The sequence below is a fragment of the Rhagoletis pomonella genome, unplaced genomic scaffold, assembly GCF_013731165.1.
Source record: "Rhagoletis pomonella isolate Grant_MI unplaced genomic scaffold, Rhpom_1.0 Rhpom_scaffold_00004, whole genome shotgun sequence".
NCBI classification, from domain to species: Eukaryota; Metazoa; Arthropoda; class Insecta; order Diptera; family Tephritidae; genus Rhagoletis; species Rhagoletis pomonella.
Window position 1 is genome coordinate 10,384,337 of NW_023458558.1, and position 15,198 is coordinate 10,399,534.

At 38.2% G+C, this 15,198-nt stretch overlaps 1 protein-coding gene across 2 annotated transcripts in view; it reads left to right on the top strand.

Annotated features, from left to right (window-relative positions):
- Positions 1 to 15,198, top strand: part of LOC118736968 (tyrosine-protein phosphatase 99A) — a gene marked incomplete at its 5' end in the record, with an annotated part of 239,500 nt that overhangs the window by 17,909 nt on the left and 206,393 nt on the right. For both annotated transcript variants that reach the window (XM_036467149.1, XM_036467151.1), the window contains 1 exon segment: positions 626 to 740. In XM_036467149.1, coding sequence (XP_036323042.1) covers positions 626 to 740 — 115 coding nt within the window.

Below are 15,198 nucleotides of genomic sequence, written 5' to 3' on the forward strand. Positions count from 1 at the left end.
GCCTAGCGTATGTAAGTCAGCAGTGACACAAATGGCACTGTTTATATGTACGCATATAGATGTTGTAGGAGCGTGTCAATGTAGGTGTGCACAATTTGCTATGGGTCTGCTTTGCCTCTGAATGAGCTGCTTAACCAAATGAGCTTAGGTACTTTATGGTTGGCCAGTTAAAATTCGGGTTTTCTCATTTGCTCTAGTTATATCATTTGCTGTTTATGTACAAATGTATGTATGTATGTATGCATGTATGTTTGACCGTCCTTGCCGGCATACACGCATATGCTCTTATAGTTTACTCGCTATAAATGGAACTGCTTGCTGTTGCGTTGCCATCCAAATTAAAGCTCACATGCAAATCCTTAATTCAGCATAAAAGTAGTTAAGCACCAGAATTTGCTAACTGGGCTGCGAGCATTTGTAAAAGACTTTGTATAATCGTAGCTAATGCTTTACGTAATTCAGACATCTACACTTAAATTTGCAATTAGTAATAATTTGGTTGCAAATGAGTGGAAGGAAAAAGAAATAATTTAATTTTTTTTTCTTTTTCTATGAAAACTATTTATTTTTGGTTAATCTAACTCGAATATCTTTTGAGTGCTTAATTTTATCTTTTCTTTTGCAGAGTCATGAAATTACAAATTTGGAGACCTATACACAGTACAAAGTAACCGTGCAAGTTTTCAATCCTGAAGGCTTGGGTCCCGAGACCACCATACTGGTTATGACCGATGAAGGAGGTGAGTTAAAAATTTTATATTTTAGAATTAACTACACTGTAAACTATATTGGCAAAATCTAAACTGACTTATATTCGCGGCTATGAAATGGAAAAATGTTTAATGAGTGATTCTAATGCAGTGTGAAAATACTTTGCATGCATCTGTTGGCTTTATTAAAAGCAACTAATGTTCGTACTGCTTAGAGAAGATAACTTCGTTACGATGTTACCTAACAGCGTTTTACTCTTGTTACTAGTTAGCTAAACTCTTCCTTTCCTCTTCCTAAACCTTTTGTGGGGTTTTACCATCAACGCGCGAAAAGATTTAATCACCCATGAAATTGTAGCTAACCGCCTGCATGCCATGAAAAGAGATGTTCATTTGAAAGTTGTTCATTTTCCTATCTAAGTTTTCTGCTGTTAACGTCGACCTTCCCAGTGAGCCTCGCTCTTCTTCAGCTACAACCATCGGCTTCGAAGATTAACACTTTCAGAGCTAGTGCGGAGTTGGGGTATTTTAATTTCCTATACTATATCCATGCCATTGTTAGCGTCAGCGTCGCCAATGCATAAATGCCCATAAATCTTCAGGAAAATCTTTCTCTCGAATCCTGAGAGACCCGCCTGATTGGATCTGAAAAGATCAGGATATAAATCCTGAATTGCTGACTCACTCCAAAGTAGCACTTGTTTTAAGAAGGATTCTGCATTGGCTGCAACAGGAAGGTGGTCCGATTTGTTTTTTTTTTTTGGCTCTCTGAGTGTACGTACTTCTAAAACACTGGAAGCGTACCTTCCGTCTATCGCAGCATGATCGACTTGGTTATTCGTTTTTCAATCTAGAGACAGCCATGTATCTCGGTGGCTCTTTTAATGGATGCAGGATTTTTATGTCGTGATGGTGACAGCGCTCTTAAAGATGTGTTCTCAGAGCGCTGTTAAAAAAGATCCTTGGATACTTCGTGCTTCTCTTCCGTCTTGGCGTAGGCGCATATTAATGACCCTAGCCAGGCAGAGACACTTTCGCCATTAAGAGTTCAGGCATTTGAGGTGCATGCTCTCAAATCATAGTCCTTTACCAGTTTGCCATGATCGTCATCACAACGGGGGCCTTATCCGAGGCTTTAGTTTTATTTTTCACTGGAAAAGGAAATTTCTTATTCGAATACACATTTATGTCGCGAGCCGCTTGAAGTTGCACCTACTGGTGAACAGACGTTGTACATTTCAGTGTGCCCTTAAAACGAATAAGGCGGAGCGGCACCACCAAGGCTTCCTTTCTTTCTGTCGTGAGCTAAGACTCCACTCGGATTGGATACCCCATCTCGCATATGTTGCCCAGAGTACACGAACGTGGACGCCAGAGTCGGGATTCAGTGTAGCCAAGCAACTGTAACTGCATACCTAGAATATCGGCTATACTCCCTTTGCATTACAAACGAGGTCACTAAAAAGGCCTTAGACTACATATATAATAAAAGAAACTACTTTAAGCTGAATTAACACTGGAGGCTGGAAAATTTTCACCAGTTGCCTATACTAATCGGTGTATAAATTTCACTTTGTTAACAAGCTATTTAATTAAAGTTTAATAGTCTGTTCGATTGGTCAACTACTTTTAAAAACTTGAAATATCAAACAGATAAGACTATAACTTTATACAAAACTCTTTTACCTGATATGTTGTCGATAACAGCTGAAGGGGTACAACCAGCAAGTGCACAGTTCAAGGCTGACAGTAGCGACTTTCAGCGTAAATAAACTTTCAATGTCAAACGAAATGAATGAGAAAAGTTACTTATGCACACTAATGTATCACTATGTACCTTTACCTGCGGATGCAAACAAATGTATGTACTAACATACGTACACTGGGCGACAAATGAGAGTGTACCCCTTTTGCTCTAATATAATATTGACAATTATTTTCATGAAAAATATGTCGAAATATTTTTATATTTTTTTTGTGTATGTTACCGCATTACTTTGGACCACGTAAACAGATTTCTATATGTTTTTTTTTTCTTCTGAATAAAATTTGTCGTCTTTAAAAATTTTGTGCTGGCACTTCTTGCTTCCCGAACTTCATTTATACCAAGCTTACCGCAGAATTTGCCAAAAATAAACATTTCAAAAACATTTGTCAAAGCCATTATTCAAGCCATGTTTACGCAGAAACATAATGTCAAAATAAGCAAACAACACATGCATGCATGTATGTATGTATATACATATGTGCAATGCATAGAAAATAAAGTACAGCAGCCAGGGATGCCAACTCTGTTACCAAATTCCTGAAAAAAATGCCCTATTTGAATTGGTATTACCCCAAAATAACTTTTACTCTTTAAGGCACTTCATTCTTATTTTACTTAAGAAAAAAAACATAATTAGGATAGTATTTTTTTACAATATATATATAACTAATACATCTGAGTAGATTTCGTAAAGCCACATCTATCACACATATATGATCAGATTTTCGCAAAAATGCTTTAAAAAGCATACTGTATTCAAAAGACGCATAACTCATAAAAATCTGTCAGTTTTTTGCATAAATCAATTCGTTGGAATTTTCTCAAATTTATGCAAATATGTTTTTCTTCATGATTATTCTCTAACTATAATACTACTGTTATGCCATTTTTGAGTAATATATCCGGAACTGATATATTGATAAATACTTACTTTTGTTAGACTACTCAAAACTTTGCCAGACGTTAGCTTGGCTTTGAAAATGAAATGAGAAATGATAGTATCAAATAAAAAGGTCAAGTAAAAAGTGTTGTTATGCACGGTTGCATGACGCAATTATGTTATGTTTTAAATCCATAACAACGTAATGAGAGATTGTTATTACAAGTTTTAATTTTATTCTCAATAGGTATGTTCAAATAAAAGTCATTTAAATATTGCGCATTCCCCCTAAATTTAAAGCCATTCCCCGATTGCCCCGAAAAATTCAAATTCCACCAAAATCGGGAATTCTCCCTCGGTTGGCATCACTGCCAACAGCATTTCTAAGAAACAAAAACAGTCTAACTCTCTTAATCTCACTCACTCTCCTGTAGCGTTGCTAAGTATTATTTACCACGAGACATGTTCTTTGACCGCCCCATTTGTCTGCTTTAAGTACAGAAACAAATGTACACAGCACCCTTTGAACTTCATAAGAAAGTTGCAGTGGCGCGTTTTGAACCAATACGGACCTATACATTCACATATATGCATCAGGGTTGTTGCGAATATTTACATTCGCATTCGTTACGCGAATGATTCGCATCATTTTACTCGCATCATTTTATTCGCATCGACATTCGCATTCGTATTAAATGATACGCATATTTTACGAATGCGAATGTGTAAGGCGCGAAGTTAGCGACCAATATGCACACAATCGCAGCGTAAGGCACATAAATATATATTCGAATATTCGCATACCAAAAATTCGCATTCGCATTCGTGCATTTGAAAAATAGTACATTCGAAACATGCCTAATGCACATATTTACTTCAATATTTCGCCTTTAGAACTGCACAGCAAAATAAAGCCAACTTAAAAAGTCAGCGTATAAGAATGCTAAGGGTTTGAAGAATCCTTTTTAATGCTTAATGTAGCTGCCTGGTAGGCCTAAAATAAAATACACAACAACAATGCACACAAAAACTTATAAGCCAAAAAGTTAAAAACAGTTCCAGTCTACACTTTGCAATCAGCCGAAGAATAGGTAAAACACCTTTGGCAACTAACTACCGTTAGAGAAATAACAAAAGGTTATGCGGAATAGAGAAAGCTTATGCTTAGCAACGAAGAAGAAGCAAAATAAGGAGTTAGTAAAAGCAGTGGTATGATATGTAGAAAACCGAAGGGGGTAATAGACGTAGTAAAATGTCGGCGGTTTGAGTTGCACTCACATTAGTTGCTATGTGTAATAAGAGTACCCAATAAGCGACCCCAGTTGCTTAAGCAAAAACACATACAGCACACAAACAAAGACTTTATTTGTGTTAAAAAAGAAAAGAAAAACAATAACGAAAAATCTGTCAATGTTGACTTTTATTTCATAAAGTAAACTTATTTGCCCCCGCTGCTCAACCTCGCCAGGTTACAGCTTAGGCAAAGTTAAAGTACAAAAGCATATTACTTTCAAGTTGAAAAGGCATAACTTCTCGTCTGGCCTCGCCGACACTACTACCACAATGCGAGTATGATTTTCATATTTATTTTTTTTTTTTGTTGTTTTCTCCTGTATTTCAAGCATTGATTTCATTTCGAAGCTTTATGATTTCCTCGCGTTGCCATATTTGTTGACTAAATAGACATTGTATTTTTTCATACTTCCCTGTGTACATATTTAGTACTTGTACTCATACTTGGTATCAGCATTGTATGTAGTTCTCTTTTCTATACTTTCTCTGATTTCACAAAGACCTCCTCCACTTCATACACCATACAACATATCGTTGGTTATTGTTGCATTATTTCACTATAATACACGCCACAGGCACTCACCGCATTAATGTGTGCCTTTGTGGCAAGTAGTCGTAGTACATTGAGGCATGAAGGTCTTTGCCATGCCACCGTGGAAATATGTGGCAATAAATAACTGTTGACATGCTTGCCACAATAGTGTAACACGATTTTTTTGTTTTTTGTTTTTTTTAGAAAACTGTTTTTGTTTTTTTTTTCCACACCACCTGCCACAGTTGCCGCAGGTTGAATGTATTAATTTCAGTTGGCGGCCTGCTTAGACCAAGGACTACGACTCTGGCTGTTTTGCGCTTATTAGGAATTTGAGTAAAAATAATAAAAAAAAGTGCACTAACATGGTTCAATAAATGTATGCTGGTTGCACTGGCATTAGCTTTTTGATATTTTATGTACATACGTCTATTCTAACAGTTCTTGAATGGTTTCAAAACTCATATACATATATGTCTCAGCGGGAGTGTAACAAAGGATTAGCCGAAATCCAAGTAATGCAAACCCTGCGCTGGGATTTCAAACTGCAGAGAATATTGACTTGCCATTGATTCATGGATTAGAGCTTGGCATCAGGTAATTAAAAATTTCAGCAAATCTTGGCAAAGTTGCGCATTCATAGAGAGGCATGTTAACCACATCTTTCTGTGCCTGCATCAGGTGGGGTAATCTTGTGAGACGGCTCTGCAAAATCTTTCTGCCCAAATAAGCAAGAAGAAGTTTGCAGTGCCTTATTCCTCTAGCTTTAAAGTCCGGAGCTTTCGTTTTTCAACCGATTTGATTATTCTTATTTTTTAATGTAAGCTAATAAAATTTAGTAAAAACTTGTGGAGCCGACTTTTTTAAAGTCCATCTAGGAAAGGTTAGGTTGAAGCAGCTACCTTCGTTCGGCGTAGCAGAGTGTCACTTTTAGACCCAGTAGGCCTGTTGTGATATCGATTGAGAGCTCGAATTCGAACCCTTACGTTCACCCAGAAATAGACCCAGTTGGTTAGGTTCAGAAAGCGCGATATTTCGTGAATGCTTCACAGCCACGAAAGCACAGGGCAGTGGCAGTCTACGGCAGAAGTAGTTAGCCGGCAAACCCATTATGCTGGCATGCCTTTCCATTAAGCAGTGGCCCGTAACAATACCAGCCTTAGTAAAGAGCATTCTAATCGAATCAATGCATCGGATCTTTTCTTGCCGAGTCTTTCGACCATATCTTATTTGCCTTCTCGACGAAATATGTCTTGAGTCTTGTCTTTCAGGTAGATAGTGGTATGCTCGCCGCATGGGATTAGTTGACGTCTGACAGAGCGCTTACCTCGAACATCGCCATGGCCTAGCACCCACACAATGTTAGTAGACTTAGAATTTTCTTAAAAATTTCGAGCTTTTTAATTAAATTTCTTAAAATGATTTTCAGCATGCAATTTTTTTGCCCATTTAATGCTAATATAATTTATTATTTGTTTTTTCATAATATATATTTCTTTATTGAATCTTTCTTTCGAAACTAACAATATATTTTAAAATTTTACAAACTACCAATAAATTTAAAATTTGCGCGCCAATGCTTAGAAATTTTGTATTTTTTTTTACATAATAAAGAGAAAATTTAAAGTAAATAGGACTTACTATTGAATTTTGTAATTTAATTTTTTTCTGTTGAAGGTGTCGCTTATTTTCTACATATGAAAAATTCACTTGGAATGTTCAGTATACAGGCGTATTAAATACATTTATCAAATGTTACTCACCACAACTTAATAAAATAATAAATGTTTGGCATTCCTAAGCGAGCTTAAAGGGTGGGTAACCGCTTGTCTTCCGCTTGGAACCATACTGAGTGCAATTTTTCGCTATTTTAAATATTTATCCGTTTCAATAGGAATGTAACCTTGCCCTTATCCCTACATTTATGAAAAAAAATTAATATATACGCATTAGTTAAACTAAACTTTTTATGAAAATTTGTAAGTACGCCTAATGAGTTGTTGCCGCTAGACACCACAATTAATCAAGCATCATATTAAGGAAAACCTTCGAAAGAAAACATTTCAACTTTCGAACTCAAATGCACATGGACGCACACACACATGTAGATATGTATGTTTACACGCCTTAATTCTGAAGCATTAAATATACATACAAAATTTTCATAAGAAAACATACATCATATTGAAGAAGTAAACAGGGTTGACAGAGTTTGTCGCTACCCCAAACTCGTAGCGTAGCCGGTGACGCCAATGTTGAAATCGTTGCTCCTACGCTTAGGGGTCTGTATATGGCGCTTGTTTGCCATGTAAACTCATTACCGTATTTCTTTCGAAGCTGATCTCCGATTTAAGCACACAGCATCCGATAATCTCTTAAAAGCTTTCGCGTAAATCGCTTTCGTAGCGAAAAACCGAAGCAAACAAAACAAAACAAAACAAAAAACGCAATAAAAACAAAGCATAGAGTGAGCTTAAGCGTATGAAACGCAGTGTTTTGTCTCTTACTTACGATTTTTTTTTTTCTCAATAAGAACTGTGTTGGGGGTGCGCCTACTTATTTAGACGCGATTTCACCTCCCTTTCAGCTTACGCCATTGTTATCGCTTTTTCTTACCGATTTCCCGCCGTAGGCGGTTTTTTCAAGAAAATATGTAAATATCCACGTCGTAACTCATAAGCAGCGCTAACAGGAAGAAGCTGTTCGTATAACAAAAAGTTTTCTTTAACTTAGCGCATCGGTCGGCAGCTTTGGATGAAAGCAACAGGGGTGAGGAGGATATGGTAGACATGATTTGCCACAGCTGTCAACCCGTCATAAAGTGTCAACTCTGTCATATGCGGCTACATGTATATGTACGTTTGTGTGTGTGTGTGTGTGTGTGTGTATGCGTGCGTTGGAGCGTTTTGCTAACGAAAGGGTGTTGTTGGTGGGCGCTGCCGAAAATCCTTTATTTCGTATATATTTATATGTATGTGTATAATTTGATACGCTGTTGCCAGAAAGGCCAAAGTGCTTTGTTGCTAATAAATATGTTCTGAGTGATTTTTAAACTTCTATCAGCACCGTCAGATTACTTCAAACAAATGCAGGATCAACGTGGTGGTTATGGATTTTCCAAAGTAGCTTTACATCATTTGCATTGACACAAATTTTAAGTAGAAATGTTGCGGGATTTTATTAAAGAAAGCATTCAAGAAGGTACTACTCCTTTACTGTTTCAGTAATTGACCGGCAACGAAAACATTAAGTAAAACGAATTAAAATTAAAAATCCGAGGTGCTAGTGGAACTTTAATTTGTTTAAAGTTTTACGAAGGATTCGTGAAAAATGTTAGTTAATTGCTACAAATCGTTAAACTGGTTTAAGAAAGTATTTAATCACGCGAATGGCAGTAACGCAAAATTTCCGTTATCTCACTTTTAAATGGGAAATAATACCAATATTTGAGTTTTACTTTATTTCCAACAAAGGTTAGATTAGGTTAGGTTATGGTGGCAGACCCGCAAAGGGGACTTACTTAGACATTTAATTGTCCATTGTGGTAGCATATTACACAAATTCATTTGAACGGTAACTGTGCTAAAATTACGAGAAGCGCTGGGTGCTCACAACAAAGTTCCACACACAGCTGATGTCCACTCTGGAGATCCCCTCTGGAGTGTTAATGAAATGCGCATCGAGGTGCTTAAGCCTTAATCTAGCGAATTCTGGGCAGTTGAGTACGAAGTGATGATTCTACCTCGACTTCCAGACAACTGCAGCAGTAGGGATCTATGACAATCTTGAGTGGCATCGCGTGGGTGCCTATAGGACGATGCCCGGTCAGTACACCTGTAGGAATCGAGAGCTGGCGCTTAGCCAGCTGCATTAGCTCCCTTTATCGCCTGCGAGTGCCCTACCTAGCCAGTTCATCAGCCCTGCATTTTCCAGAGATATCACTGTGGCCCTGGACCCAAATCAGCTTAATCTGGAAGTATTCCGAGGCAGTTGAGAGAGAGATCAGGCCTTTCCCGACCAGTTTTGAACACACCGTTAGCGATCCCAGCGCCCTTATTGCCGCCTGGCTATCAGTGTATATATTTATTCTCCTTATCCATAATATGTACATTAGTGCATAGCCAATGGCCTGCCTCTTTTATAGCGGCCACCTCGGCCTGAAAAACGCTGCAGAGATCCGGCAATCTGAACATAACATCTACTGAGAGTTCCTAACAGTAGGCACCTCCTCCAACTCTCCCTTCCGATCCGTCCGTGAATACGTTTATTGGACCTCTTCTTCAGAGACTACCCTTCTGCCATTCGTTCCTTAGAGGAATGTGCGTGGAGAAGAATCCTTTTAGGGCCAGCCTCGGGTGACCCCGGTCCATTTCTTCCGGTAGAAGGTCGAAGCTTTCGGGAATTGTCAAATGCCCGTGCGGTGGGTTAACCCGACATCCTCTCCTTACCAACTCTTCCAGGATGTCGTTTATCATGACTACCCAGAGAAAGGGTGAAAGGATGCCTCCCTGCGGGGTGCCTCTGGACACTTTACGCTGCTCAGGGACGTTGCCTATTCTGCTGTGACAGTTCTGTCGTGCAGCATACATGAGATGAGTCTTACATAATGGCTCTCGACTCCGAGTTTAGTCGCCCCAGGTAAGACATTATTGAAAGCCCCCTCGATGTCAGGGAAGGCATCTACTGCAAAATTTTTGTTCTTAAGAGACTACTCTATGACTTTGACAATTTCGTGCAGGGAAGATTCCACGGATCTACCATCCAGGTAGGCATGTTGAGAGAGGCTCAAACACTCTCGAGGAATCCAGTTTGTTATGGGCAGGTCAAACAGTCCCTAAAAAGTCTTCAATAAGAAAGAAGAGAGGATGATTGGTCTGAAGTCTGCTTTGGGGATGTACGTGACCCTTACACTCCTCCAAGCCCCCGGGATGTAACCCCATTCTAGGTAGCTCGCATAGATGAGGTTGAGCCAGCGGCACGAGACTTCCACAGGCTTTTGCAGCTGCGCAGGAATGATGCCATCCGTCCCAAGGGACTTGCAAGGCTTGAAAGGGTAAATTTCAGTCGGCGCCTCTTCAGTAGTTTACCGGCGGAGGTAATGCAGTCGGCCGTTCCAATATCGATGGGCTCACTCGATGCAGAATTAGCTGGGAAATTAGTGTCAATGAGTAGCTTAAGCGATTCCTCGCCACTCATCGTACAGTTGCCTTTTTCGTCCCTCAAGTATCTTAAGGAAACGGGATTCATCACGAGGATTCGTCTAAATCGAGATGATCCATTACAACCTTCTACGGCTTCGCAGAAGTTTCGCCATGACTCACTTTTGGCCTTTCCTATCTCGGAACAATAGATGGCCAGTTCGAACTTATAGAGTTCCCAGTCGGAGTGTTGTCGAAACACCGCCCTATAGCCTGTCAGTACAAACGGTAAAAAGAAGAGTTTCTTTACTTATGGAACTGTACGATGACCTTGTGTCGCCTTCTTTTAACGTTACAAATCTAATACTTCTGATGAGTTTCGTCAGGCGCTCTCTATCATTCAGCATCAGTCACATTTATGCATATATATGTACATCTATCTAAGTGAATGTCTTTGAGAAAATTAAATAATAAACGGAAACGACAGTTCGACTTTTACACGCGTCAAAAAGACAGCTGATCCTCTCTTCTTCCCTTAGAAAGTACTTATCAACAAAATCTTATTCCGAGATATTGCGTTTTAGCTGTGTAGGAAAAATAAAAGATACGATGAGTTACACGCTGCCGCCGTAAGCAAAGATTGTGATTACAAGACCACGCTACCATCGAACGCAATGCAAGTCGCAAGGAGGCGCTACCGTGAAACAACATTCTCTTCATTTTTTTAATTACCATTATTTTTTTATTCTTTTGCATCTTATATTTATTTTTGACTTATTTACCTTGTACATCAGCTACCGTCACTGAAAAGCGTAATGAGGCATAATTATCGAACTGCAGGTGTATACTATGTACTTGACTTCTGCTAGCGTACTTTTATACTTACTCGCCAAATTGAAAATACCGTGAACGAGTTTTACGCCAGCCGAGCGTGAAAGCCAGGTTTCCAATATTTCATAAATAAGTGGAAAAATGAGGCAAAAATAATAATCATAAGTAAATAATAAAACAGAATAATAATGAAAAGTTTTACAGCCACATCAAAAGATTTACGATGGTGCAAGAGGGCTTGTTTTCATTTCTTTCTACTTTATTGGTTTTCTTGTTTACTTTTATGTAGCTTTTTCCGCAGCCACTCTTGCAGCAACGGCTTATGCCGTCTCACCTCTTTTGGAGTTATGTATGTATTAAAATACATATGTAAGTAGCTTTGTGCATACAAGCGTTAAACTTTTCAAGCGCATTAAAGATTATTAAAATAAGTTTGTTAAGAGAAGAGCGAAAGTTTATTTGCTGCATGGATTTTACTTTAACATGGATTGCATTAAGCAAAGCAAATAGTACTTGCAAAATGCGAAGTTGCGTAAATGAAAAAAATTGCACGTTTGCAAATGTGTCGAAATCGCTTTCAACTCAGAGTCCAGCCAGTGCAACAACAACATTTTCTTTAAACTATTTCTGTGCTTGCAATGCAAAAAAGGCAAAAAAAAAAGAAAAAGCACAGCAGCAAAAGGAAATGCCAGAAAAATGATGTTCGATAGCACAAAGGAAAGCAATATGCAGCATTGGACATTCTTTGAAATGTTTTGCGCATTGTGCTTGCATTTCTTCAAATGTTGCTCATACCACCCGGCGTGCCACCGCACCTTTGACTCAACAATATCCGTTTATGACTTCAGCAATGGCATGTCGCACTTCGTTCTCCATCTACCTACATATATATATATGGTATACCGTTTCTGGCATTGGCCCATTTGTCCTCAAATTTTTGCAGGGTACACACTTTGCAGAGTCACAACTGTACACACACACACACACATCTGCAACTACATAAACCACAAGTGTATGTTTGTGTATCGGCTTGCGCCAGGTCAGCATTTTCTTTAAAATTTGCTGTGCAACAAAGTAAAATTCCAATAAAAATTGTTTATTATTCGCACCTCGCACGCACTAGCACACACAAACGAGTATTTATTACGTGTGAAACGGAGGTGAATATTTCGATATTTATGAATTTCCGTTGCTGACTTCGCACTCGAATTTTATTTGCAGTTTACTATTTTCAGTTTTCATGGATCAGGTGTTATGAATACTATTGATGTGTGTTATGTTTCTATGAATCGTACACATTCATACCTACGAGTATGGAGGCATGTGCATTAGGGTGGTCAAAGAAAAGTTTAAAAAAAGCTCGCACCCGCTCGGATTTTTCTAAATGGAATAAAAAGTGACCGTATTTTTTTTGCAAAAAAAAACGATATTTAAAACTGCCTCAAAGCCCATGAAGTTTTCCATGTATTTTAGATTGGGAAAAAACACTTTTTCTTAGTAATGGTATAGAATTCTAAAAAATCAATATTTTTCGATGGGAAAACCTTTCTTCTCTTTAGCAGACTTCCAGTAATGATACCCAATTATTTATTTTAACATACTTTAATAAAAACAATTTTTTTCGTGGGTCCCCATTGGAATGCATTTTTGGGAATTTTCAGGGGACCTATAAAAAATAGTAAGTGTTACAAAATGTTTGATAAACAATTAGGTATTATTACTGAAAGTCTCTTAAAAGGAAACAGATACTTTTTATCGAAAAATATTGATTTTCAAGAATTCGATACCATTTCTACGAAAAAGTGTATTTTCCCTATATAAAATACACGAAAAACTGAACAGTCGTAGGGGTGAGTGCTTAATGTTTTAAACTTTTTTCGCATTTACTACTTTTGGACCACCCTAATGTATATACCTACATTTATGGGTATGTCTTTATGTGCAGAAAAATATTTATGTATGTAAAACAAAACATAAACGAATCGAATGGTAACGTTTAAAAATTTGCACAATAAAATGTATGCGTATGTAGTTTCATTGCGCGTTGAGCTAGAAATTTAATAGAGTTATGTGCGATGAAATGCACCAGTTAGACTGTACCTATGCTGCTCACGATACAGGCTTTTCGGTATATTTGATTCGTCTAGATTTTTTTAGCTGAAAGTCGAAACTCGACTCTCACACATGTTCTCTCTAAGAGGACTCTTCAACAAACCGACTTATGCGAGCCGTAATCGGATTCCAGGGAGCATGAAAGAACAACTGTTAGATGAAGGATGTGTAGAAGCAGCAGGGAAAAATGCCACTTATAGGACCATGCGGCGAGCGGGCGCAACACATGCCGTTTGGGGTCAACTTATAAAGAGAGGCCGAAATGATGAAGTGCGAGGAGCTTGAAATGCTAGCCAACGGGTTAAACGCTACAAAAATTTTCTCAGACAGTTATGGAAGGTTTCAAGACCAGGGCGAACTCCTGTAAGAACAATCACCGCAGCTAAGTGAACGCCAACCAAATAACATAATAATAATACCTTGGCGCTTACACTTTTGCTAAGTGGATATCACGATTGAGAGAATACAATACGCCGATCTCGGACCGCTATTCCTCTCTTAACGAATTTGACAGAATCGCTGTTTGCATGACGTCACACTGGTACAACTTGTTTACATTTTTCTTGCAAAATTTTTTCTTCTTCTTCCATTCTTGCTCACGTTTTGGCATTTCTCTCACGCAATTGCACCAGTGTGACGTCACACAAAAGTTATTTTCAAAAATCCTCTCTGATCGGCGCAATCTTGTATTCTATCATTCTTGAGTGGATATGCATTTGTCCGAGCTTCTCCTCAAATTTGTGGTGGACATCTTGTTGTTGTTGCAAAAATAGAGGGACCTACAGTTTTACGACGCCTCTAAATGTCAAACGGATTTGATAAGAAGTTTTTTCATAGCAGAAATACACTCGACGATTTCACATTGCCCGCGGGGGAGCAACCGCTGTTAGAAATTGTCGCTGAGGCTGAGTGGTTAGAGGTACCTCTCGCATATAATGCCACTAGAATTGGGAAAAACCTCGCTAAGCCGTTCGATGCCAAACGAGGTTGCAGATAGCGCGCCTCCTCATCGTGTGACTTCTTAAATACGAATCGCTCAGGTGAAATTTTTTGTGTCTGTAGGTAAACGAGAATAAGACGAGGCATCTCCTGTCATTAAGCAAATTGTCAACGCATTCGTTTCTTGGCTCACACATCACCGTTAAAAAGTTGTAACTATTTATTAACAGAGGACTTTCATTGATTCGTGAACCAGAACTAATAACTTTAGAAATATAAGCCTGGAAATTTCTGATTGTCTAGGCAAATGAGAAATGCTCTCCTATAATTCACTCATCCTGACTTTGCTGGTATTTAGCGCAAAAGTATGGACTACGACAAAATGTGAAGAGACAGCTCTTGGATTATTCGTCGTCCGCATAACTTTGATTGCATCATGAAGAAGTGAACGGTATTCTTAAATTTTTCTATGAGAATTGAAGCCGGTTTTGTTAAAAATTACTTGTTTTTTTTTCAACTTATTCTTAGCAAAAGTATAAAGTTCCGCACAGATATTAAAACTAATTCTTTGAACACAATCATGCCCGTAAAAAGCAGTAAAGCACTCATTTGTCAGTTAGCTTAATGGTAGCATATGGCAACATTGTATCTGACATTTGATGGCAACTAATCACCTTGCAACATATTTACTCGTATCACATTTATAACCTTTAAATTTTTTACCATCCATTTTGCACCTTTTAATTGTAGTTTTTGCTCATTAATTCTCCGCATTTTATGACGCTGGTGTTTTTATCTACATATGTATATGTACATGGGTATGTATTTTGTGTGTGTTGCAGTTTCAATTTCTGACTTTTACGCGGTCTTCAACTGATGTACTTTACATGCTGCTTTTTTACAACTTCACTCTATTTTATGGCTTTTCTTTTTCCCTCTGGTATGTGGTTTATCATTTCAAACACTAACAAAGAGCGTAACCACACAAAAAAAAA